The 24,971-nt window shown below is 44.3% G+C and overlaps 1 protein-coding gene across 5 annotated transcripts in view; it reads right to left on the reverse strand.

Annotated features, from left to right (window-relative positions):
* Positions 1-24,971, reverse strand: part of ST7 (suppression of tumorigenicity 7) — a 140,003-nt gene that overhangs the window by 50,758 nt on the left and 64,274 nt on the right. For 3 of the 5 annotated variants that reach the window (XM_038179926.2, XM_072033509.1, XM_038179946.2), the window contains 5 exons: positions 14,583-14,665; positions 6,493-6,652; positions 2,270-2,324; positions 1,596-1,723; positions 365-440 (listed from right to left, as the gene is read on the reverse strand). In XM_038179926.2, the coding sequence (XP_038035854.1) occupies positions 365-440; positions 1,596-1,723; positions 2,270-2,324; positions 6,493-6,652; positions 14,583-14,665 (502 nt within the window). The remainder of the gene's footprint in view (positions 1-364; positions 441-1,595; positions 1,724-2,269; positions 2,325-6,492; positions 6,653-14,582; positions 14,666-24,971) is intronic. The other 2 variants (XM_038179932.2, XM_072033510.1) reach the window with 1 other exon arrangement.

Raw genomic sequence — 24,971 nt, forward strand, 5'->3', positions numbered from 1 at the left:
TTCTTGCTTCTGTTCAGGACAACTGAGAAATCCAAAAGGGAACTCTCCTATCCCCATCCCACAAATAAACATATCATCATAAACTCATCAGGAGGCAACTTAATTAACACTTTGCTATGCTAACACAGGGCCCAAAGCCCACTGCCATCAGTGGGAAGACTCCCCATTGTCACCAGTGCCCTAAGGATCTTCTGTGTAGCTAGCACAACATGCAGCTGTGTTTTTTTTTCCTCCCATTGTTGGGCTTCCTGTGACAGGCCTGTAATCATGGTTAAAAATTACTGTAGCAACCCCCCTGCCTTAAGCTATCATCAAGTGGATTTTTAAATGACAGAAAATAAATGCAAGTTTTGTTGTCACTCACTCATTCAATTCCAAAGCTTCATGTGCTGCAGAAATTCGGGCTTGAGGGTTTCTCTCTCTCCAGGCTTTTTGCATTACTATTCAACAAACCAAGCAGACAAGGGGTATATCAATCATTACAGCATTAACAAGGAGAATCTATTGCATTATAACAACAGAATTTACTGTTTTCAGCCTGACTCACTCCAGAGCATTTCAAAGAGCTCAGTGACCACTCAAAAGATATATAATCAATGTGAGCTTCTGCCCCAGATGCTCAGCCTTATTCTTTCATTTAATTCACCTTTTTTCCATGAAAAAGTCTGACTGAGAAATCATGCCATCTGCATTGTTACATGCAGAGAGGGTAAGCAGCTTTTTCATCTGGGGGAGGTAGATTCCATGGGGCACAACAGAAAACAAGGACAGATGGGTTTCTTATTCCAGTTCCTTAATGTGCTGTTGCTTTAGGAGCACGTTGAATGGAAACAACATCCAGGCTAGTTGGACCACCTTGTAATTAGCCCACAGTGTTCAGAAAGTAGGATTCATGTTTCTCCTGTGTCAAAAAAGCACAGTGTGTTCTCCTTTGTAATTATGCCCTCAGAATACTGCGCCCAACTGCCAGTGTGTCTCCTTTCTTAAGAGATCCTAAGATTTGTCTCTTCAGATGCAAATTCTGATGATCAAAATCACTGTTGTGCACTTTAGCTGAACCAAAATCTGCACGTGGACTTAACGGTAAAGGCTTAATGCCACTAAATCTGCTTATATCAAATTCAGCTCTAAGTGTGTTGTTCCTTTTATTTATTTAATTATCATTTTACAGCGTTTCTAACTGTGGCAGGGTATGAAACACAGGACTCAGGTTTTACACAAGCTCTCCTCTGTCAGCAGAGACTAAATGAGGCCTGGATAATGTAACTCAGTATACTACACTGCAGCTGGAGGCAAATTAAGCTCTATCTGTTTGAAGCCACTGCAAGAAACAGGAGGAAAACATAAGCTTTACACTTGTAAGTGGTACCTTGAATGACTTCAGCAAGAAACTAGAACAAAATAGTGACACAAATTTGATAGCGTATTCCTATATAGATACTTGTACAGATCTAGCATAGTACCACAGCAACAGCTTTCCAGGTATGATTAAACTTTACCTTTCTTAATCTACCTGAGAGAACTGATGTCTGACTGCATTTTTTCTGCAGCAGTTCAAAATAATCATTAACCTACTAGCAAAAATGGTTGCTCACAACATCTCTTACTAGCATCTGCAGGCCGTAAATGATCCGTGTCACATGTGAAGAATGTCTGATGGTCCTGTGCTGAAAGATTCATATCGTAGTAAGTCAAGGGTTCTCTCCCTGTTACCCACGTATACCTGCAAACATGTCAACAGAGAGACAGTTTGGTTAATGAGGTCACATTCAGCAAAACCTACAGAAAAGTAGAGTCTGAGATGTTAGAAATGAAACGCTAGCCAATCTTCAAACCAACTGCATTTCACTGTACTGTGATGGAGCAACAGCAGTTGAACATGAGCTAATGAGGACGTTGGAAAGTACTTACTGGCAATCTATAACACACGTGTTCAAGCATCAAGACCATGGGAAACCTAGATATTATTCATTAGGTTGTTTACTAAAACTGATTTGAACAGAGTTACTATATTAGCGCACCAGCTACACTGCACTTAGGTGTTCTGGTTTTTCTAAGGATACCAAAAAAATGACAGAAATACCAAGTGCATGAATTTAAATTCCTTTTCTTTGAGAAACATTTTACAAATGACAGAAAAAAAACTGGTAAGAGCACAGGTGTCCACAGTTGTGTCTCTTTTTGCATCCCTGAGTTGGATTAATGGAAATGTACGATTAAGGCCCTTAACCAGGTACCATACCTGAAGCTGTAACATCACAGCACTTACCGATTATATTCAGCTCCTCTGAACAGATTTAAAGGATTTCGCCAGACTTTGCATTCTGTCATAAACAGAAACAGACAATAATGAATCTCTCCCAAATTAAAATGCAACTTGAGGTTTAATAGAAACATCAGTTACCTTCTAATGAGCTTTAATTAACTTCTATTTTCTATAGGTGTGAAATGAAAAAATAAAGAGAATAAGAGATGCAGGTAAGCAGATTGTTCTTCCCTTTTTAAGTAATAATTTCACTATAAATTAGTGTTAACAAATGATGTAATTCCAGACAAATAACCCCAACAACGCTCCAAATGCCAGGTGAAAAAGACAATACCAATTAGTGCTGGGACTCACATTTACCATATGGCAGATCTGAAAAGGGCTCACACTGGGTTACTGCACTGAAAAACAGCAATTAACTCCATCCCTATGGACTTGTTATTTCTACAGAAAAACCGCGCTGCCTGGTTGATACTGTAAATCACTGAGAATCTCAGCTGCAACTGCCAGTTTTAATTCTTCCTTAGCTTATCCATCGCAACATCTGCTGACCTTACTTAAATTCCTTAAGAATCCCAGGGCTGACAAAGTAGTATCAAGTTGATTGGCAGAGAAAAGTTCATTGCAAAGGTTTGAGAACACGATAAACATTTCATCTACTTCTCTCAGGGAAAAAGAAATAAAATTCTTCATGGTACAGGTAGAAAGAGATAAAAAAATAATCCACAACAACATCATTTAGAACAGAAGTGTAAAAAAAAAAATCGGTTTCTATAGCTTTTGAAAAGCTGAGGTCTTAATTATAGCTTTTCTTGCTTTAATTTAACACCAGATCTGTTCTCTTGAGTTCACCAAAGACAATTCACTCCTGTGAAAGTGAAACCAGGATCAAACCCAGTATTTACAGCACAGACTTGTTGTTTCACCACAAATCTGTTCCTGGATGACCCTCATTCAGTGCTCTGCAAAAGCCCATCAGCAGCATTGGACTTGCAGCATTTTACCGTCTGCTTTCCATCACCAAAAACCAACCAGCACGTTTTTCCCAATGAGGTTCAGTAACATCATTTCTAAAGAGATCTGCATCAGTTTTCAGGCAGGGTACCCACCCTGCTTCATACAATGCTGGCAAGTTTCTGTCTGGTCCATTAAAGTAAGGGACAAACTCAAAATGACAAGTGAAGCCTTTGTCTGTGTTCATGGACCTAGTTCTCACTTCTGAGCATGAAGCTCAAGTGGCAAGGAGGGAAAGCATTTTACGTAAAGGATTTGTAGGAACGTAACACCTGCAACTCCACAAAAACTAGTCAAATGGCAGAGGTGGTGGTGGGCTCTCAGCTTGAGCCCTGCACGGAATAACATGAGCATCAAACACTGACATGGGAAAGGGAAGGTGGCTGGGAAGAATACAGGCAGTGACTGCACACCTGCATCTCTCAGCTAACCACTTCATCGTGTAGCCAGTATCGGAAAGCTCCACTGGTTTGCTCACAGAAGCGTTCGATCAATGTTCAGCTGCTGGCCTGTGTAGCCCAAGGGCACGGCTCTTTGTCAAGCTTCAATCTGACAGCTCTCACATACTGGGACTTGCAATCCATAGTAAATATTAAACTAATATCAGCCTCCTCAGAGGTTTAATAGTTCCAGAGGTACCATTCAAAGGCTTGGCTTACTCTGTTTGCAATAAATAAGATTTGCCAACAACTATTTGATGGCAGTGATACCATTCATCGTGCTAATCTTACTCAAATTTTTGCTTTGTGTGGGCACGGCACTTCCATGCTGTAGCAGGGGGAGGGGGGCTGGGGAACACAAAGGAGAGGTGAAGAAGGCATTTTTATTACCACCTCCTCCTGTCCTGGGGGTAGTTTGGCATCTGTCTGGGTAGTTAAACACGATGAGCTCTTTGTTGCTTTTGTCTTGGGATCTGCTGATACCATGGTTTCAGTGCAATAATCTTCCAAATAATTCTTCCAGACTTTCTGACGATGAACTTATCTACTGCGATATTCTACAACAGTCAAACATCTATGTAGGAAAACATGGTGAACCAAGTGAAAAAGCCATCTTCAACTTGTTGAATAGTGAAAGAAATATCCCAGGATGGACGCTTGACAGACTCAAAAGGTTGCCTTTTCTGTTACATTACAAACTAGTAACACACTATAACTGTGTCCTTATTTTGTATAGGCAATACAGACTTCTTGAATATTACTCTTTCAGGCCCTGACTCAATGGTCACGTTTTGAGCACTGGTATCTTTCTGGAAGCATGAATAGCAGGCTTTCTGTACAGACACACTGTACAAAGACACTGTTGGAGGAATTTGTAGAAGCGAGAGCCTGTGCACTGAAAGTAAACCCACTCCCTGACTGCTTCTTGGTATCAGGAAAGTCAAGATGCTTGGGTGAACCTCATTAGTCAAAATACTGTGCCTTCTGCTTTAAAATGATGGGAGTTATTTCGGAGTTGCTGAAGTGTGACAGCACACACTGATGAGTGCACACAGGTGTTTCCACGCCACCCCGTTCACCCAAATCTAATATCCTGCACCACGCAGCGCTGCTATTCGTGGCCTCTCCTCAGATGGGAATGACAGCAGCTGAATCTGCAGTGCTATATGGAGGCTTCCCCAAGTGGGAATATCCAGCAGAGAGCAAGGGTTTTTGAGGCCACTTACTTTATTTAACTTGTGAGTTCAAAGCTAATTTTTGCTTGCTTGTTTTCATGAGCACTGATGAGCAGAAGTTGCCAGGTACAGACAGAGGTACCTCAGTTGCTAAACAATGTGTTGTTTTTAACTGAATTTGTTCTTTTTGTCTTTTCCTCATTAGTCAATTCTGATATATTTTAAAAGCCTGTAGAGGAAACAAATTTAAGTGTAGCCTAATTGACTCTGGGGTCACATCGCCACTGAAAGCTGAATTAATTTCCAATATTACAATCTCTGTGCCCAACTTAGGCTGAAACAGTTAAACCTCATTTTACAGATGAGGAAAGCAAAGCAGTGAGACCCCTGCCCTGACTTCTGAAGCAGTATCTACAGCTCGAGACAGACACCTGAGTCTGTCACAGCTTCCTCACCCCTTGTGGTCCTCAGTCCATGCCCCAGGCAGCAGAGGCAGCCAAGCGGGGCCGTCAGCTCCCCGGGATCCCCGGCCAGCCCTGGTGGATCAGTGCTCCAGGGGCTGATGCACCTCAGGAGGGCTGTTCCTCGGCGGTCCTGGCTCGGTAAGGGGGACTAGGAGACCTGCAGAGATGGCTGGTCTGTGGGAGAGCTGGGGCAGGACACAGCTGGCTGTTACACTGCGAGGTGTCAGAGCTCGCTACTCCTGGTTTAATATTGTCTTTTTCACCGGAGCAAATATATGCGTGTTCGTTATAATTAAACAGAAGTGTGTAACAAAAATTACAGCTCATACGTTTTTACCCTTCATGTAAGGCTGTCGACACACCTCCTAAACCCTATGTTCATTCAGAATAATTAGGTGCATTAGAAACGAGGCCCCAGCACGTCATGGACTGCTTTTGAGACTTGAACTGCCCAGACTCAGACTCCATCAGCCTGGTTGGCAGCACCCACTGAATTTTGTAGGAGCTGTGAAAGCTCAGGCAAATCTATCCCAAATGCCTGAAATCAGGCACCCTGAACTGGAGGCCTCTGTTTCAAACCCGGCTGCGTTAGGACTTGCCCAAAGCCACCAAGCAACTCAGCAGCAGAGCCGGGAATGGAACAAGCCCTTAGGCTAGTAAGAGCCACTGTGCTTCTGCTTGCTGAAGGGAAATCAGAATGCTGCTCGCTTACTGCTCACATTATCTAAAAAATGAAGCAAAGTAGCAGATGGGCAATCAGTTTTTCTGATCATTTCTGACAATGTGCTTCCCGTATTTTTATATGTGCTTTTAATTCCTGGAAAGAACTACAAGGAAAAGCCTTTAGAAACGATATGGCAAAAAGAGCAAGCGTAAGGCATGCGGGGGGGCTTCAGGAGGGGAGCAAGTCGCCACCTCAGCACCTCAGCCTGGGCGAGTGGCGTCGGTCAGGGCGAGGGATTAATGGGGCAGCCCTGTGCAGGAGGCACTTGGCTGGCCCTTGGCTCCTCAGGGCTGACCCCTGGCTCCTCAGGGCTGGCTCCTGGCTGCTGGGGGCCGGTTCCTGGCTCCCCACGGGCAGCGCCGAGGGCCGGGGTCCCGCGTGGGGGTGACACCAGCACAGCGCCCCTCACCTGAGACGCTCTGGCGGCTGGAGTCCGCCTCGCCGCCGGCGGCGTTGGCCGTGCTGGGCGCGCTGTTGTCCACCCCGCCCAGCAGAGGTCGCAGGTGGCTCACCGAGACCTGCTCGATGAAGGACGTGCCGTACTTGCGGAAGTACCACCACTCGAAGATCTGCAACACAGCCGTCACTGGCACCACGGCCCCCGCCGCAGCCCCTCGCCGCCGCCCCCGCCCCCGCCCCCGGGGGTGCCGGGGACTCGCAGCCCGCCCGCCTTCCCTGCTGCCGGGAGGCCGCCTTCCTCCGGCAGCAACAGCGAAAAATCCCATCCCTTACACCAAATCCCGTCCTTCGGAGGCTTTTAACATTGCGAGGAACGTTGTTTTGAGGTGACATCTAACGGGAGCCCCGCTCCGCCCATCCCAGGCGAGGCTGCACGCAGGGCTGTGCTCCTGCCGCAGCCGCCTCCCTCCACGGGCAGTGCAAAAAAGGTGAGGAAAGGCAGCTTTGCTCCTCTTCCTGGCAATGCCTCCGAAGGATCCCACCACATTTCATTTAAAGAACGTTTAAAGTACCGAACAACACCCCAAAAACCATTCTTACACCTTTTAAAGGATTATTTTTTTTTCCCCCAACAGAGCCAGCTGTGTTTGGTTTTGTATTCCTGACTTAGCATGATTCCGAATTAAATTTCAGGCTTTTGGTTCAGCTAGAAAATCAGAAATATATATATATATTTACATAGATCTGCTTAACAAATTCCACAGCCTAAAAGAACCCCTGGAAATTGAAATTATGCACATAAATACACGTTTGCTGTATTTTCACAGAGAAATTATATTTTTGGGGTAAGAACAGACATTTTAGGAAACTACATAAACCTGGAAATGAAGACTATTTCACATAAACAGGAAAAAGATTTTGAGTGCAGCACACACTTCAAATGAGTATATCCTGAAGGGTTTACAAGGCTTTGGGCTGTGGGACACCCGGAGTCTGCAGCGAGGTTCATGTCGGGCTCCACGCCTTCCCTGAATCGCTCCTGAATCACCAAAAACGGTCTCTGTATTTCTGTATTTTTTTTCTTTTTTAAAGTCCTCTTGAGCTCTTTATGTAATTGAACCAACTTCTCTCAGTCTCCATAGGATTGTCTGTAAAGTTTACTTCTTTTTCTTTTTTTCTTCAAACCATTCCACAGGGGAGAAACTCCACAGGGGCACAGCAAGAAAGAATTCCTCTCCAAAGATCACTGTGATACCTTCAGCACTGCGGCTTCCCCTAAGTCCAGCTGTGTTGTTAAAGTATCCAAGAGCATTCATCCGGAAGAAGCTGATGCTAACTGTGCTGGATGGAGTGGGAACGTAGCTGGTGGCCATAGATCAACTTCACACAAGTATGTGTGGCAGCCCTGGAGACCACTTGGTCCCCAAAACAAGCTAATGGCTCTTCTTGGAGACATCAACAAGGAAGAATAAAGCAGTTTTATGAGGAGAAGACAGAACGGCTACTAACGTGAACAGATAAAGGTCACAGGCACTGGGGAAGATAAACAGATGCTCACAGGGAAACCAGAACATAAACACATCTGGATCTTTGTGAACTCTGCATTCCTGGCAAGTCACTGAAATCCCTCACAGCATGTAGAGCTCCTACCTGGGTTTGTCACTCTGTGTGTTCCCTTGGGATACACCTGGGTGGGAAGACCCGCGAGGAAGTATCACTGCATGCTGCTCTGCACTGATGCACTTCCCAGGCATCCACCACCGCCTGTGCTTCTCCAAATGCTAGGGATGATGGACAGGGAGCTGGCACAGGCGAGTCTTTGGGTTTAGCTCTTCTCATGTTCTTATACAATGCTTTCTGAAGGGTTGAGAATCTAAATCTTACAATACAAGAGTGCATCATAACCTAAGCAGCCAAGATATGGCCGACCATCAGAGAAAGACCGTGCTGTAAAATATAGTCACAGCTCTGCCATTAGTGTATACTTTTGTACTGTCTTTGGCAACTTTGAAGCCTGAACACAACTGAAGCCACATTTGTGCCTATCCAAAGCCTCAAAGGACATGGTTTTAAGGAATCGAGGATTATAGTTTTGTACTGAGACACAGGACGCTGAGTATCACTGTAACAGAGCCAGGGACTGAAGTACAGCTTGCCAGACTGGCCTCTCAAAACTCTAGGTAGTTAGATTGTCATCTAACTGGCTTCATACTTTCTTTAAGGGAAAAAAAAGAAATTAAAACATGTTAATAATTTCCTGCTTATTATTTCAACTATCAACAGCTTTTACATAAAAAGAAAAAAAAAATAGAGCTCTTGTGACCTCATTTGCCCTGCATAACTGTATACAAATTGGGAAACTGTCACACTGAATTTCAGTGAAACTGAGGATACAAGCAGAAAGAATGCATGCATGCTGTCACTACTACGGTTCAGCTGAGTGACAGGAACTTGTCAAAACATGTGGTACAGCTGTAAGTTCCTCCTTAGCCTTACAAATACATTAATTACTTTTTAAAGGGGGATTAAAGCTCCTAAATCTTCTAAGACATCTTTGAGAAATATTTGCAATGTTGAGTGAATCCAGTGCCAGGGAACACAAACCAGATCTCAGTGCATACCAGCTCCTAGAAAATGAAGCCATAAATCATCACCACAATATGCCTTTGCTTAGAGTGATTTGTTCAGGGTGTATGAGAAGGTAATATGTAATCTGGTTTTGAAGTTGAAACAATAAATTGCCTTCGCAGTATTTCTGCACCTTTCTCAGACAGCGTCAGCCGTTTTGAAACCTGATTTTTTATAACCAAGTTTTATTTCTAACTGTACCAGCCAGTTTGAAGGCAATGTGAAGTCAATAAGCTTTTGACAGTTCAGCAGAAATCATCTGGCAGAATAATAGTGAACTACAAGGATTAATTACCTGTAGAAAGAGATCTGGATCAGAGAGGAAATTAGGGAGAAAAGTCATTTCTGCACCACCTCTGAAAGTAAAGCCACCTCACTTAGTGGTATTTACCTTTACAAGAAGGTGTCTCTGCCCATGGCAGGGGGTTGGAACTGGGTGATCTTTAAGGTCCCTTCCCACCCAAACCATTCTGTGACTGAATTATTCATTTCTCTCATACACATAGGGTAGAAGGGAAGCTCATCTTCACAGCAGTAGCAAATTTCTCTGGGTTCTCTCTAGCTGATGCCTGTTCTTTCATATCTGATCAGGGTCACACAACTCCAGACTCTCAAAGGATCTTTAAACCTTCACAAAGGCCAAGTTAAAAACCTGTTCTGAACATTTTCAGCTTTGTGTTTTGAAGTCCAAATCTAGAAATCTTGTTTTTCAGTCTGGTAGGGGTCATGCTTAATGTAAGAATATTTGACTTTGGAAAACCCTTAAGGATGACTTCTACAAGTGCATGGCTATGAACAAAAAAACCAGCTCATATGCAGCAAAGATATTTGGGTCAAATAAAAGCTGGTTAATCACTCATAAATCTGAAAGCATTTCAGATACTTGTTATGGACCTTTTTTGCCTTTGCTTCTCTATGCAGGTACTTCCCCTGTGTGATGAAAACATCACAGTTCCTCTCTGTCTTATCTCTGCTCTCACATAAGAGATCTCACAATCCCAGATTGTTTTATTTCTCTGTGCAACAACAAATCCATTCTGCATCCCTTGGATTATCTGATCTTCCCTCTTCGATTTTCAGAGCAGATACTCCACCAGAAATGCATCAGTCCACAAGGGACGGTTTTGATGGCTGTTCTCACTGGACCAAATACATCTATCAGCAATCTGAATGATGCTTTCCTGTTTATCATATCCAAGACAGGCATCCTCTCTTACAGTGACTACTATCCATAGTCCTCTCCCAGTGTGCATATTGAGTCTTCAGCTGAAAGAGTAAAGAATTTCATTTGCAGGCAACTTCCACAGCTCAGGGCTCTCATTCAGACTTCTAATTAGACATCCGGGTCTCTGAGGAGTCAGATTTGGAATGCTCTTCTAATATGAGGGGCGGTAACAACCAATCTAATGGATCTAAATGAGGCTTACTCCCTTGAGGAGCAGGATGATGACAGCAGAGCATTCAATGGTTAAGCCCCTGTGATAAATAAAACAGGAGCACAGCACGTGTTGGACTGGCTCTGTCATCCACGCTGTTTATTTGTCAGCACACTGCCCGGCCTGCACCAACTCTCCCTGACAATGACTGGACGTGTTCAAGGGATATCACAGCCCAGGGGCTGTTCCCAGTAGACAGTATGGGGAAGATCATCCTGCTTTGGGAAGCAAGAGTGTTTATCCATACGGATGTGATGATACAATGCTACTTGTTCTTCAACAGAGAAAGCCCCTTTGTCTGCGATGCTAGCAACCACCTTATGCAAAATAACTCTTTACCTACATTTTACCTGCCTCTGAAAACAAAGAAAGGGAAAAGAAAATAATATATTGCCTGGCCTAACCACAGGACTTCTCTCAGTGCTTGGTAGGTGCCACTTGTTATGCCTTCAGCAGGTTACAGGCTGCCATCCTGCAGATCCCTCCTCTCTCATCAGCTACCTGGCAAATGCTTCCAATTTCTCAGGAGCTCCCTACAAGGCCTCTGCCCTCCCCAACCTGCCAGCCTCCACTGAGCAGAGCTGAAGCTTTGAACAATTACCACGTATCAGTCTTCAGCTGCCAAAGATTGTCCCTGTGCAAACGTCAGACTTCCACAGAATCTGTGGGAACACCCAGAATTCAGGCACCTCTCTGCCCCTCTGCAGCAGACTACACAAAGGTAGCAGAACAAATAAATAAACACAGAATAACAGTTAATATCAACAAGAAATAATTTGTGTCCTCTTTGAGACTTCCTGCACTAGCACCATCAGCTGCAAAAAAGCAGAAAACTTGTTATTTTCCCCAAGCTCTGCCAGGGAATAATAAGGCATTCTTGGTGGAGCTTCGAGACTGGGGCTCACTGCTGCCTGAGGTTTGTTAACCCAGACTCTATCAGCTTGCAGTCCAAATGCCACAACAACTTTCACTCTGGGGGTAACAAATATGCAGCCTTACTGAGAAACCTCGGTGGCATTTAGGAACACAGCTGCAGTTCACAGCATTTACCTGACATCAGTTGTGTTCCGTGTTACCCTACCTGTGGCAAACTTCAGCCTCTTGACACCAACTACAACACAGCTCCACTGGATTCTCTGAGACAGAGCCCTGTTTTTCACTGAATCAAAAGTAACTCTTGTGGAACCAAGTTTCCAATATAATATTTTGTATGTAGTTTGGGACTTAATTTAGTTCCTATTCTTAATGTCAAAAATAGGTGCTGGGGTGAATTCAAAGGATGCTAAGTTGTTCGTTTTAAACTACGTGCTGTAAAGTAATTATTAAGGAGAATGGCTGAGATAGAAAAGACTTTTCTGTACTGTTCTGAGCTACCCAGAAAAGAAAAAGGGTTTGACATCTTTGCTTCAAATCGCATCATCTACAGTGAGGCCAGAATTTTACCTAAAGAATGAAAACAAAGTAAGAGACAAAATAAGACAGGAGAGCACTGTTCTGCAAAGGAGTCACGTAGCATGCAATTCCCCAGAGCTGAACTCTGCAGAGTCATTGTTTCATGATCCAAACATGAAACAGAAAAAGCATTCACTTTCCCATTGGTCACTACACTTCTGAAATGATGGAATTTTCCTTCATTTCATAACCTGCTGTGCTGTGATTTCTCCTTCTGATTGGGAATTGCAGCCCACCAGTAGTGGAAACAAATCTGCCAGACCATATGGTGGAAAATTCCAAGAACTATCAGTACATCTATTCTGACAGATACCCTAGTGATGTAGATTTGAGAGGAGAATGTTTGTTTTATGAAAGGGTTTCATTTAATACCACCAGCAGGTTTCAGAACCCTTCAGAACTACAGATGCTGCATGACAGGTAAGTGGGTGGCATTGTAAGCAATTCAGCATGTTACAGGGCCATTGGTAAACAGCAATATTGTTATGAAATAATAAATCTGAAGCGTAATTGGGATAGGGACTGGCTAGCACTACCTCAATGGAACTTGCCCTGTTGTCTTTCCTGATGATGATCCTGATGATGACCATTCTCCATGGTCTACTTAAGCTGCAGTTTCTTTTTTCCATGGCCATCCCTGCTGAGTTCTTTTTCCATCATCCAGTTTACAGATCACATGTTCCTCTCAGCACATACACTTTCCCTACAGCCTAGGGTTCCTGACTGTCACCTGCCCGGCCTATGTGTCTTTTGCATGTTTAGGATGGTGGCGTATAAGCAGCAAAAACTGACAGCAGAAGTGAAGGTCCACAAAAAAGGCTTTCAACACAAAACAGGCTTTCAGTCTTCTTTCAGTCTTTGTCTACACCTCCATCACCACACTGTTCCTTTAATTTATTCATAAAGGACTCTGTCATGCACCAGTTAGTGAAATTTCTCTGGCTAAGGCTCACTCGGTCTCATCTCTTCTTGGAAGACTTCTGTAGGTGCCCTTTACCCCTTTACCATATCACAGCCATGAATGCAACTTGCCACCTGCTTCTTGCACTTTCCATCCAAGCACCGCACTTAGCAATTTCTTGCTCACAAGTCTCCTACTGAGCTCATTCCTCGGAAATTGCCTTCCTGACTACAGTACAAAATGTAACTACATTTGCTATCATGCTATACACAGGCACTTTAGTTACAAATAATCTAGCCTCTCTCTCAGGTTTTTGTTCCTGTTTGATTTTGTAACGTATTTCCATAGATACAGACTATTTTTTTCCTTGCCACTTCCTCCAGCTGTCTTCAATGTCCAGCAACAAATATGGGATTGTGCCTGTGGAACCCATGTATTTCCCTCACTCCTCATCTTGTTCGTGAGGCCTGGCCTTTTGATGCTTCTCCTTTCTGCGCGAGATTACTGAGATAACTGAATTTAACATTCCTCCTGTGCGTTTTGTTGCACCAAGTCTTGCAGGTCTGGCTGCTGCACCTCAGTGTTCATGTTCTGAAAGAACTGCGGATGTCTCCAGAGCTCCATCCTGTGCTTTGGGGCTCGATCCATGCAGTCATGCTGAATGCCCAAGGTGCAGGCATTAAGTAATTGCTTTCTGCCATAAGCAAACCCCAGAGCAAGGCAGAGCAGCAGTGCACCTGATGCTTTATACCTGAAATCATCCAAGTGATGAGAGTCTCACAGGCATTTAGGAGTGAAGGATGGCATTTCTTTGTCTACAACAAGCAGTGTGCAAATGAGAGCTCCTCTGAGGTCAGCAGATACATGGTGACATGAACCAGCCCCCGGTGTTGACCTTCATTTGTGTCAGCAGAAAGCCACTCTCAGCTTTACTCAGCGTAAGCATAATACCCAAAGAACATCTTGCAGGTTGTTGGACTTTTTTACCTCAGTTTGTTTCTGTGAAGACACTGAATAAAATCCAGAGCAAATGCTCTGTTTTCGACTCCTGCGCTGTGATGGCATTGTGATTCAGTCCCCTGCATCGATTTGCACGATGAAGCCCTCAGGGATTATACATGGGAGGAGGTTGGTTTTGTTTGTTTGTTTTTTTTTAAAGTGGTTTGAAAATATTCTTTAGACCTTTTAACAAATAGGCAGACATGCATTGAGAAAGATTTTTAAAGTGAAGATGTGAAATAATCTGCCTTTGGAATTGTGGCAGTAAAACTAGGCATGTTGCTGATATTCTAGTCACTGTTTCTCTAGGAAATCCTGCTGCAACTGTCTAAACTGAGCAAGCGAAGCTGAGAGAGTTGGTGCCTCTCCTCCTCTTCTTTTCACCACTCCTGTTATTTCTGTAGTACTTGTCAATGGAAGCACTTAATGTGCAAGCACTTGTTCTGATGTATTATAGGGTTGTTTGTTAGCAGGGCACACTGTCCTTCAAGATTTTTTTCTTCAAAGAAATATAGTGCTGAAGCATTTCCTCTCTTTTTTAAACAGAAATAGAAGGGCAAAATTTACGTGCTGCAAAATGTAGGCTTAGAAAACAAAAACGACACCCATTGATCTCATCAAAGCTTAAAATCCCATTCTGCATGAATCAATTTGTAAAGTCATATTAATGTATCTGGTACTTACCAAAATAAGTCCCGAGATTAATGAGGAGGTGCCTGTCAGGGCAACATAGAACTTGGGGGTTAACGTGTTCAAAAACATACTCACTGCAAAAGAGAAAAAAAAAAAGAGAGGAAACCATGAGTACAAGAGCAGGACATGTTCACCCCATGCGTCCCCTCCTCCTCCCAGCTGCTTTCCAACTTCAAGCAAGTTATTAGCTTAATTCTGATAAAAAACTTCCAAAAACATCCTGTTTCATCTGCCTCGCAAGACGAAGTAGAAGATGAGACTGCGACATGCAGAGTTTTGTTTTCACTAGAGTCAATCACAAGGCAATGTAAACCAGTCACACACATGTACGGACGGGTCTCTCCTACTGCAGCCAGCATTCTGCTGCCCCTGACTTCAGGATTCCCTGTGATATATGAAGATATCTGGTTATCTGCCTCTGCTACTCCATCGCAGTTAGAAATCTTACGGGTTGGTCTCGATGTGTGGCATCCAACTTTGTCTCAACATCCTGCATCATCTTCGTCGAAACAATTTCTTAAAGCCTGTTACTTTTCATTGCCTTCCTTCTTCATTCCTCACTTACAAAGTAGGAGATAAAAGCCTTTCCCTAACTTGTTCCTCTGCATTACAGTTAGTGAAGCACACAGATAGTACGGCAATAGCGAATAAATGCGTAACACAGATTAGGAAAAGACCTAGAAGGCTTTCTGATAGATTTTATTAAAACAACAGCAACAACAGCACCACTATCCAGATCATCTACGATATAATCTGCCCTATCCAGGGCAGAAGCAAAGCCAGACAAGCTGCAAGCACAACAAAACCATTTGTACACACTCCTGGAAATTCAAAGGGCTTTACTAGTCCTATCACATTGTGGAAGCTGCTGAGAGAATCAACAGGCAGTCTTGCTCAGCCCCCCCCCAGAAAATCCCTACGGACTTGAGAAAATTAAATAACCTTTTAGTAGTTTTTGGATACTCCACAGAAGCTATTAGAGAGAATTGGAGCTCTTAATGCTAAATCCCAGATGTTTAAAGAGAAAACGTCACCTACCCATCATCTCCATCTTGTATGAATGGAGTGGCTGTCCATTAAACTGCACAGGGGGGTTAGAATATTGTCTGTAAAAAAACTGCTGGTCCCATCCTGAACTGGTGCCAAAGTATTTCTCATACATACATACACACACACGTGTACATTCATGCATATGTATCAAAATGCTCTAGTCATCTCCATCCGCGTCTGAAGAAGGAGCTGACAGTAGTTAGCAGGTAAATTTAACAGGCTTGTAGCAGCCTACCTACTGAACAGTCATTTAAAAACACCGATAAAAGACCTGTAGATGTAGGTGGGAGGCCCCCTGCTCATTCTGTTCCCTTTAGAAATGACACTTGCTGAAATTAAAGAATGCAGAGCCGAGAAATGAAGGGAAGACAACGACAGCGGGATACAAATCATCAAACATTTGATTAATTTTCCATAACCACTAAAATAGAAAATTGTTTTCCAGAAATGCATTGCTAAAAGTGATTGAAACGTTGCAAATTAGCTGCTTTGTTTGGATTTTAGCTGTATAGTTAGTCACTGTTGTGTGTCTTGTTTTTTTCTTGAAAAAGCCATAAATTATTAAAATGTGTCATTTTTTGCTCCACTGGAGTAGCATTAAGCATCAAGCTGATATTGTAAAGAACTAGTTTGTGGCTTTTAATTCCATCTCCCATTATTTTTCACAGATGAACTGGGTGCCAAATTCTCAGTTACTGTGAATCAGCCCAACATCCCCCACCTTACCGTGTGCAGTGTAATCAACCTTACACTGATTTATACTGGCTCTGGCTCAACAGCTGGGATTTTCCCACATCTCATTGCTTTCTTTTTTTCTTGTTTCCATTTTTTTTTTTATAATGTCTAATACAAACTGACTTTGAAATAGTAGTCCCTTCTTACTCCAGCCCCAGTACCTACTAAGAAAGAAGAGGAAGACAGACACCAAAATAGCTTTAGCTTCTACAAACCACCCTTGAGTCCTGTAGAAGAAACATTCCTCATCCTGGAATGCAAATGTAAACCAGAGACATAATCAAACAGAGTCACTGGGGATATTTCAGCCTGCCAGTGAAATTGCTTCCTCTGCTGAGGTCAGGATATTCCTGGGAGAAAATACCCTGTCATGGGGTATAGCCGTGCATGCCCCCCGTGCAGCCCCGGGCTGCTGCAGTGCCAACAACAACACCAAGAGCCAAGCAGCAGGAGAGCTTTACAGAGGTGCCTTCTCCTCTCCTCCTCTGCCGTAGCTTCACAGCTCATGGAATGCCACAACTTTTCCTATTAAACTAGAAACACTACCCTGGAGGAAATTTGAATTCCAAGGGCATTAAATATAAAAAAAAAAAAATAAATTTACCAAATTTACCATCTGAGCCTCCTGCGTTTTAGAAGATTCCACGCAAAGGCAGCCATCTGAACACGGATATAGTCTATTTGCTTTAAATTCCCACCGCCTCTTTCATTAAAAATGCTGCTAAGAGCACAAAATTCCTGAAGCGGTGACAGCACTCTCACCTACCATCACTGCCTGCTGTCAGTATGCACCACTCCGGGAAAAGCATCCCCCCTTGGAAGAGCCCTCCCCGCAAAGCAGACTGCAAGCTGCTCACCAGCAGAGCAGAATGAGCGAGCGCCGTAAGAACTGATGTTGGCTTTGGTCTGTCACCACCTCTGGTAGGAGCAATTCGTTCTGATTTACAGGCAATCAGATCCGAGCGGAGATAGGCTTTTATTTATCTGTCATCTGTACCACTGTTGCTGGTTTATTCCTCACTGGCGTGTATGCTGGTGCTCGTCCGTGCTCTTTGCTAGAGGCTGCTACAGTCGTTCGCTTTTACAGCTTCATCGTGGGGACTGGCAAGGCGAGCAGGAGTGATGCTGGATGCTCTCAGGCCGTGGGGTCCTGACTCCCAGCTGACCAGCATGGCTCTGCTGCTTCATTTGCAGTCGCACGCAATTAGCAGAGCTACTTAGCTGGCCTGCTTCTCTCTAATCCCTCTGCTGTTCTTCTTCCCACTGATTAATAAAAGAATCTTCTGTTCCGTTATGAAAACTATCAACTTCTGCCAATTATTAACCACCTCCCCGGTCCCTTTGTCTCTGTAAATATTATTAACTAAAGCAAACACTTTCTAATAAGAAACATATTTCCAAAACAATAAAACCAAGCACTGGAGGAGCTGTGGTCAGACTGTTTTCATGCTGAAGTCGATGAGAATTCAGTCTCTGTTTCAGTGGAAACTACTTCAAGGGCCAGTTCTCATGATGTTAATCCCCAAAGTAAAAATCAATCCTCTCTTGAGTTATCTTATATGCATTAAAGGCATCTAATGAATGTCCAGAGAGAGAAGCGTGCCTACATTTAACACCAATTGCCCAATGTCCCTACAGTGGCAACTCACTTGAAATCATGGTTACATCCCAATTATTTACAGAGGCTTTTGATAGTGAGTGATTTATTTCAGGTGTGTTAGTGGAGACGATGGAGTACAGCACAGCCTGTTTTTGTAAAGAAAACCAGCACGACCTATAAATGCTGTCCAAACAAGCCACGCATGTCTGCTTATGAGATATTTCTGGCCCTAAAAATAAGCCCCCTGCCTTTCCTCCCTTTTCTTTATTGCTTTCGTTTTAATCATGCTTGAGTCATCCGCAGAAAGGTACTATTGACATTTCCAAAGTTGCTGGCATTACACTGGTAAATCATTCCGTCCTACTGTATAACAAGGATTACTGTGTCACTGCTAACCCTGCATGCCCAGAGATGAATTTACGGCCAATTTACAACCACTTCAATTCACGGCGGACAAGGCAAAAAAGCGCACAAGCCCCTGTCTGCTGAGGCTAATCGAAAGAGGTGATTGAAATGTTCTGAAAAGCTAACACCATTTCATTCCTGTTGGACATGTTTATTGCCACTGCCCATGATTCTTTCTGAATGTGGGGATAAAGAATAAAGGGAGATCATCCAGCTTTTTTTTCAAGCAACATCCTCAATTCGTGCACAATGCCTTGCTCAAGGTGGCACTGAACTACGTTGCTTTACAAATCTCTTCAAACACTTTGAGGCATTCACATTTCAAGCATGTGAGGAACCACCACAGGAGGGAAATACTGGGCTTAAACTGGTGAAATTATCACCATCATGGTGTTGTACCAGGTAATTACACTATGCAAGGTATGCAAAACAAAGTGAGGTCTTGTGACCCCAGAACCCAAGCCCTGGAGACTGGCGAGAAGCGAAGAAGGTCCTGTTGTTGAGGATCCTTGACGTGGCACCTCAGCTTCCTTTCGCTACAAAACCCCTTCAAGCTGGTGTTCAGACATGGTGTAGAGGATGCAGCCGGACTGGCTTATTGCACAGGGGCCTCACCATGGATTTACGTAGCCCCGACTCAAAGCTGTCACAGCAGTGCAGAACTCCTCTACCACAGTGGCAGCCAAAATGCTGAAATAAAGTTGTTCAATCAACTTCTTTTAATAAACTTATAAAATTCTCCTCTCTGAGTAGGATGCACTGAGTACTCTGGCCTTCAACTGAACTATTTACATGTAACCCTTCTGAACTCTGAAGTCATCCTTCAGAAGAGGCCCAGCAATACACTTGGGAAGCCCTGCTAGGGTCACGCTGAATTACACATCCTTTCCTGCGATGGCCTCCATCTCGGTATAAATACAAACCCCACCAGATTTAAGAGCAGCATGTGATATTGCCTCAGGAAAGACAAACAAACAAAGCCTCACCATTCACCAGGGTTTCCCCTGGGAAGCTACCACGATTTTTTTTGTACTTCTTCAGGCTTCTTGAAGAAATTGCCAAAGAAGAAGTGAACATCTAACAGTTCACGAACGCTCCAGAGTGAGTTTCATTTTTACGTGAGCTGTTGCAAACTCCGTGCAACTTCCTTCTCCAAGGCCTTCTGTGTGGCTCTGTTTTCAAAACCTGAAAACTTCTGACTCTCAGAAGCAGACCCATGGCCACTCCTGGCAGGAACAATCAGCATCTGTGCTGCACACAAGGAAATCCAGATGCCCACTCACTTTGCTCAACCACCTCCGCTTGTCCCGAAGGCATGAGGCAGAACGGGAGTCACATTCAGACACTCGGAGCCGGGTCTAATGGCCAGGGAAGTCATCTCCTGCTCTGTGCAGGCTGGATCAGAGCCCAGGTGGCGTGCCAACAGGTAGCTGTTACTTCAGATAAATACCAAACTCAGGTAACTACCAACGCCTGTGCAGAGTGCTGCTGTTACCGGTACCTCTCAGTAGGCTTTCCAGGCTGAAGCACCACCACCACTCTCTCTCTTCCACGTTTCCTCACCTTACATGTAAACGTTTGCCCTTTCCACACAATGCCTTCACCACATGAAGAAGGTCTGTCCTGGAAGGAAGTTTTGGCAGCATGGGAGAGGCCTTCAGCCACAAACCACAGCCCAAAGAGCAGAACCAGCAGAAGGCAATAATGCAGTACCAGTTCCAGGTCAAAATCATCCGACTTTATTCATAACTGGAAAAAAAAATAGAATTTTGAAGGTTGCAGATGACAGCAATAATTTTCTTGCTGCTTTGTGACCCAGTGGCCCACTGAGCTCATTATGTCCTGCACAGAAAATCGAAACAAAGCTTAACCAAATTCAGTGCGTTTTCCCCAACCACTCCTGCCTGAGATTTGATAACAAATCCAACGTGATCATTCTCCTTAACATTTTAATGCATTAAATATCTGAAAGCCAACGTGACACAATGATCGGTACTGGCCTGCCTCTCAACACCAGGTCTACATTCGTGCTATAATGTCCAGAAGTGATCAGATCAGTTTTGGCTCAGTCCTAACAAGAATTTGTGCTGGTTCATGAGCCTGTGGTACTTGCATGAGTACACTGTGTCCTTCTGAGTGCATTAACCACTCAGGCTGTTAGACATGAGGCTTGCTTGCCCCCACCGAGAATAAGATGCAGGGAAACATAACTGGTAAGAGATGGGAGCCATCACAGAGCTGAGGGCAGAAGCTGTCCTTCTGCCTCTGTACCTCTGTCAGGTACAGAGGGGAAGGCAAAGCAAGGCCAGAGAGAAAAAAAAAAAAAAAGATTGAAAAATGTAAGAGAAAAATCCTTTTTAGGAGGAGAAACCTTGAAGTACAGGTGAATGAAAAAATCCAGGACTGGAAGACGAAAAAAAAAAACAACACACAGACTCTAGCATGACTTCATAGTGTGTGGCATCAAAGGGAAAGGGGGAAGAGAAAAGAAAACCAACTCAGAGATAAACAAGGATGATATACAGATAAATTAAAAGAAAATGAAAAATGGGATGACAATAAAAATGAGCCCATAGAAAGGAGGACAAATCACAGAGACAGAGGCAAAAAAAGCCCACAAGAAACATCCCATGCATGGTGAATGTAAACAGAGGCTATTTTTATTCTAGCAGAAGACGGTGTGAGATCCAGGGGCATCTTTCACCGGGAGAAATGCTAAAGGCACCGCTAACAGCTTTGGTTGTCTGGGGAAGCAATACTGCCAGCAAGCTATTCCACGGCTTTAAACACACCCAGTGCCTTGTCTCACAAACTGAGATCCTTACCACGAGGTGCTGCTTAAGGTTCCTGACCCCACCTGTGCATTTTCTCCCTATTTCCTCTTCCCATGGCCGAGGCAGGGCAATCGCTGAACAGCCACAGCCTGCAGCCCAGGGCATTGAGGTACCCCCACGCCTTTGTAACCGAGCTGCCTGCAAACTCTGGCCTTTCAGCAGCTGCTAAGCTTTCCCCCAGGAACAGACAGGCTGCACACGCAGGTACAGGATCTATTGTATCCCACCCCAAGAAAAGCACCCGTGAGTTTACCAGAACCAACGTCGGACAGCCAGACTCCAGCACATATTTTGCTATCCCATTTGACTGAGATCATGAGCTCCCTATCTAGTGGATTTGGGGAGAATAAAAGTATGGAGAAAAAAAAAAAAGATCAATTTTCCTCCATGAAAGCAGCTACTGTAATGCAAATTTGCTGCCACATTTGCTGCCCCCTGCCAAAGGATGGGGAACATTTCCTCTTGCTTTCACAATGCAGTGGTGACATGAATTAATTACACGGCTCCCGTTAATTGTAGGGCATGCTGACTGAACACCAGGATTTGCTAATATATTGGCAGCAAAAGCCCTGCTTAAAAAAAAAACTACCACTGGCAACAAACCCCAGCACTCCCATTTAAAGAAAGGTAAATGAGGGAGAAACCATTTCCTGGGACCTCAGAGCCCTCGGCTGTCAGGGATTAAACTCCTGTGCATTTCTTCATGGACAGCACAGTGCCCCGCTGCTAAAAGCAGAGTCCTGGCATTAATAATGCACAAGTGGGAGAGAAGAACTGGGACAAATAAGAATGACACATAAAGGATGAGCAGCGATGTACTGAGGAAAGATATTTCCAGTTGGGTTTTTAGAGACGTGCATGTGTAAGGTCCGGCTGTTGCTTGGTTCTTGGCTAAATTCTCTTGCAGCACTTTCAACCTCAACTCTTCTACAATCAGTTTGCTCGCCAGGTGATTTGAAACGCTGTCAGTATACACGTCTCCCCTGCAGATTTTAACATTTCAAGTAACATACGGGTCCTTGTCTTAATTTGTACTTAAGCGATGTGCTTACTGCAAGAGGAGGTGCTCTCTCAGGCTTGTGATGGGGAATATCCTTCACGATGCAATGCTACAGGGGAGCTGTGGGCAGAACCAGGCCAGATGCTGGAGGCACCTTCACAGTCAGCTTGCGGCTCCATACTCTAGCCACCAACATATCTGCACGTGCACCTAACAGCGATTTCCCCAGCACGAAACCAGGGGAAATTCTGCTGTGATGCTCCCGTCGGATGAGGCTGCGCTCCCTGATGGTCTCTTGTGATTTCGGAGCATCGCTGTGCACAGACTTCTACCTTCTTTCAGACATGTGGCCAGCACCTCACTCGTACAGCAGAGAGCAGTACACTGAGCTCTTCAGAGTACAGCCGTGGCACATTTATCAGCTGGATGGTTTTAGAACTTAAGGCAGACAGCGGTTGGGCTCCGCTGAAAATCAACAGTGATGTATTTCACTGCAAAAATGTACCTAAGTACTGCGACAAAACCCCCTGATTTTTCACAGAAGCAGTCTGCATCCCGAAGTGTTCAAACAAATCCCTTGTGTGCCTTAAAATTATTAGCATCAGCTCTCCCGGTGTAACTGAGTTGCTCGGGCCTTGTCCAGTGAGGCCAGGCACTGCCTGTGAAGTCAAACCTACCTGTTACCTCGGCTGTCCCTCGTCCCGAGGCATTACACAGATTTACGTGGGTTAGCCTTTCAAAGCTGTATTAAAACAGAAGCCAATTACTAAACATCATTATCTGGAGTCATTTAAGACAATTAATGGCTTTTGTTTCAAGTGCCGGCTCAGCACAGCTCCCTCACAGCCCAAGTTTTGCCCCCTTCTCTCGTGTAACAACGCTCAGGGAGGCACCAGCCCCACTGACTCTTTGATTTGGGGTCATTAGCTGTCTAAGAATGCCCTCAGCTAAAAGTTTGCCACAGTGATTAATTCCAATGCATAGCTAACAAAGGCCAATCTACTTTAGAGAGACAAATCAGGCAAAGCGTGTTCACAACCAGCTACTGGCCTTCCACAAAAGCCAAAACATCCCATGGGTTCCTATTATCCAGGAGCCTCTCTCTGAGCAGCTATTCCCATGCTGAGACAAAAAGAGGCACAAGAACAGGACACCCTCTGCTGCCCTGCAGCCTCCCTTCGTGCCTCCTTTTGTTCAGGAAGGATTTGCTACGAGAAACCAAGCCTGCGGGTATGGGCAGTGGCACATCTGTCCTTGCGTGTTGCATTCAACAAAGATGGGGATTGCTGCGTTCAAAAAATTGCCTCGGCAAGGAAAAACTTCAATTTGCATCCTGACTGAAATTTCGACTATTTTTCAGACGCATTTTTTTTTAAGTTCTGGAAAATTATTCTGTTCCTGACATTCTTATCCTAACCTTGATAGCTTCCCTATATAACACTTCTATTTTAAGTCTCTCCGATGCTGATCTCTGCATGCAAGAACTAGCAAGGTGCTTCTTGGAATAGAGGTGACGGGAAAACATCTTTGTAATTAGAGGCAGCAACCTCAGGAGAATTCCCTGGAGATCCGCAGTGGCTAATATCACTATCCTGGCACGGAAAACTCAGCTCCGCTTCCTCCCTACAAAATCAATAGGGCGTTCATGCCATTTTTCTCTGTGCTGCCCATTTTAAATTTCTGTATGCAGCCGGGACGTTTTTTCCAGTAATTGATGGTCTGGGTGATGTAGCACAAAAGGAAGGGAGAAATGAATTTTCTAGCAAGTGTGATTCATTAGGCTTATGTATGTAATAATCAACCTTCCCCTTCACAGCACTTCTAAAGCCGAGTGACTCACACAGTAATTGTACCAAATGGAGAAGAAGACAAGTTAAGTAGAAAACTTTTACCTCTTTGCCTCCCTTTTGGGGATTTTCACAGAAAGCACAGCACCAGATTTGACAAGTGCAGGACAATTTCCATTGTCTAGCAATCCCTTGGGACACCCGAAACTTATTAAAATGGAAAAGGCTCAGTGGCAACGCTGTAGACAAAACTGAAATCTGCATTCAGGTCCCAGCTGATAAGGAGAGCAACTCTGGTGGAGAATTTTGCATAACAATGATGTTCAACAGAGCGAGCTACAGAGAGAGAATTTCCAAATAAATGCATGGCAAATGGCACGGGGAGGGCAGGCACAACCCCAAGCAGGACCCTTTAAGCACTACCAGCCTGTGGCCAGGTGGTGCTGTGCCACTGCACACAGCGAGTCCCTCTCAACCATTTCCTCCAGACGTCTTGGGACACCAGACAGAACCGGGCTCTCCGTGGTTTTAAAGCTTCTTTCATTTCATGAGAAGGCAAATGCTACTTAGACCACATCACTAGCATGAACAATAAAGATAAAATCCCAGGAGAGAAGGCAGCTCAATACACCCACTGTGTTTCTTACTGAATATTTGATGTTTTTAATTCCAAAAATGAGCTGAGCTGCTCTGGCTAAGAACAATTGTGCAACAGCATTCTGTACAATAGCGTCTTTAATGTTCCTTTCTTCTGCTTAAAATTACTGCAGCCTTTCAGAGGTGGGCCTCCTCAAGTATGGCAGAGACGGCACACACCAGGAGCGAGGCAGGACCCAGCAGGGCTGTTTGGCACCGTGAAAGACGGGCACCAAATCCAAAATCCGGCTGCTCAGCAGCACCCTGCGAACACGCTAATCCCAGCCCTCTGTGGTACCCAGCAGCTGCTCCGTCAGATCCCTTTTCCTCTTG

The sequence above is a fragment of the Anas platyrhynchos genome, chromosome 1 (assembly GCF_047663525.1).
Source record: "Anas platyrhynchos isolate ZD024472 breed Pekin duck chromosome 1, IASCAAS_PekinDuck_T2T, whole genome shotgun sequence".
Classification (NCBI taxonomy): Eukaryota; Metazoa; Chordata; class Aves; order Anseriformes; family Anatidae; genus Anas; species Anas platyrhynchos.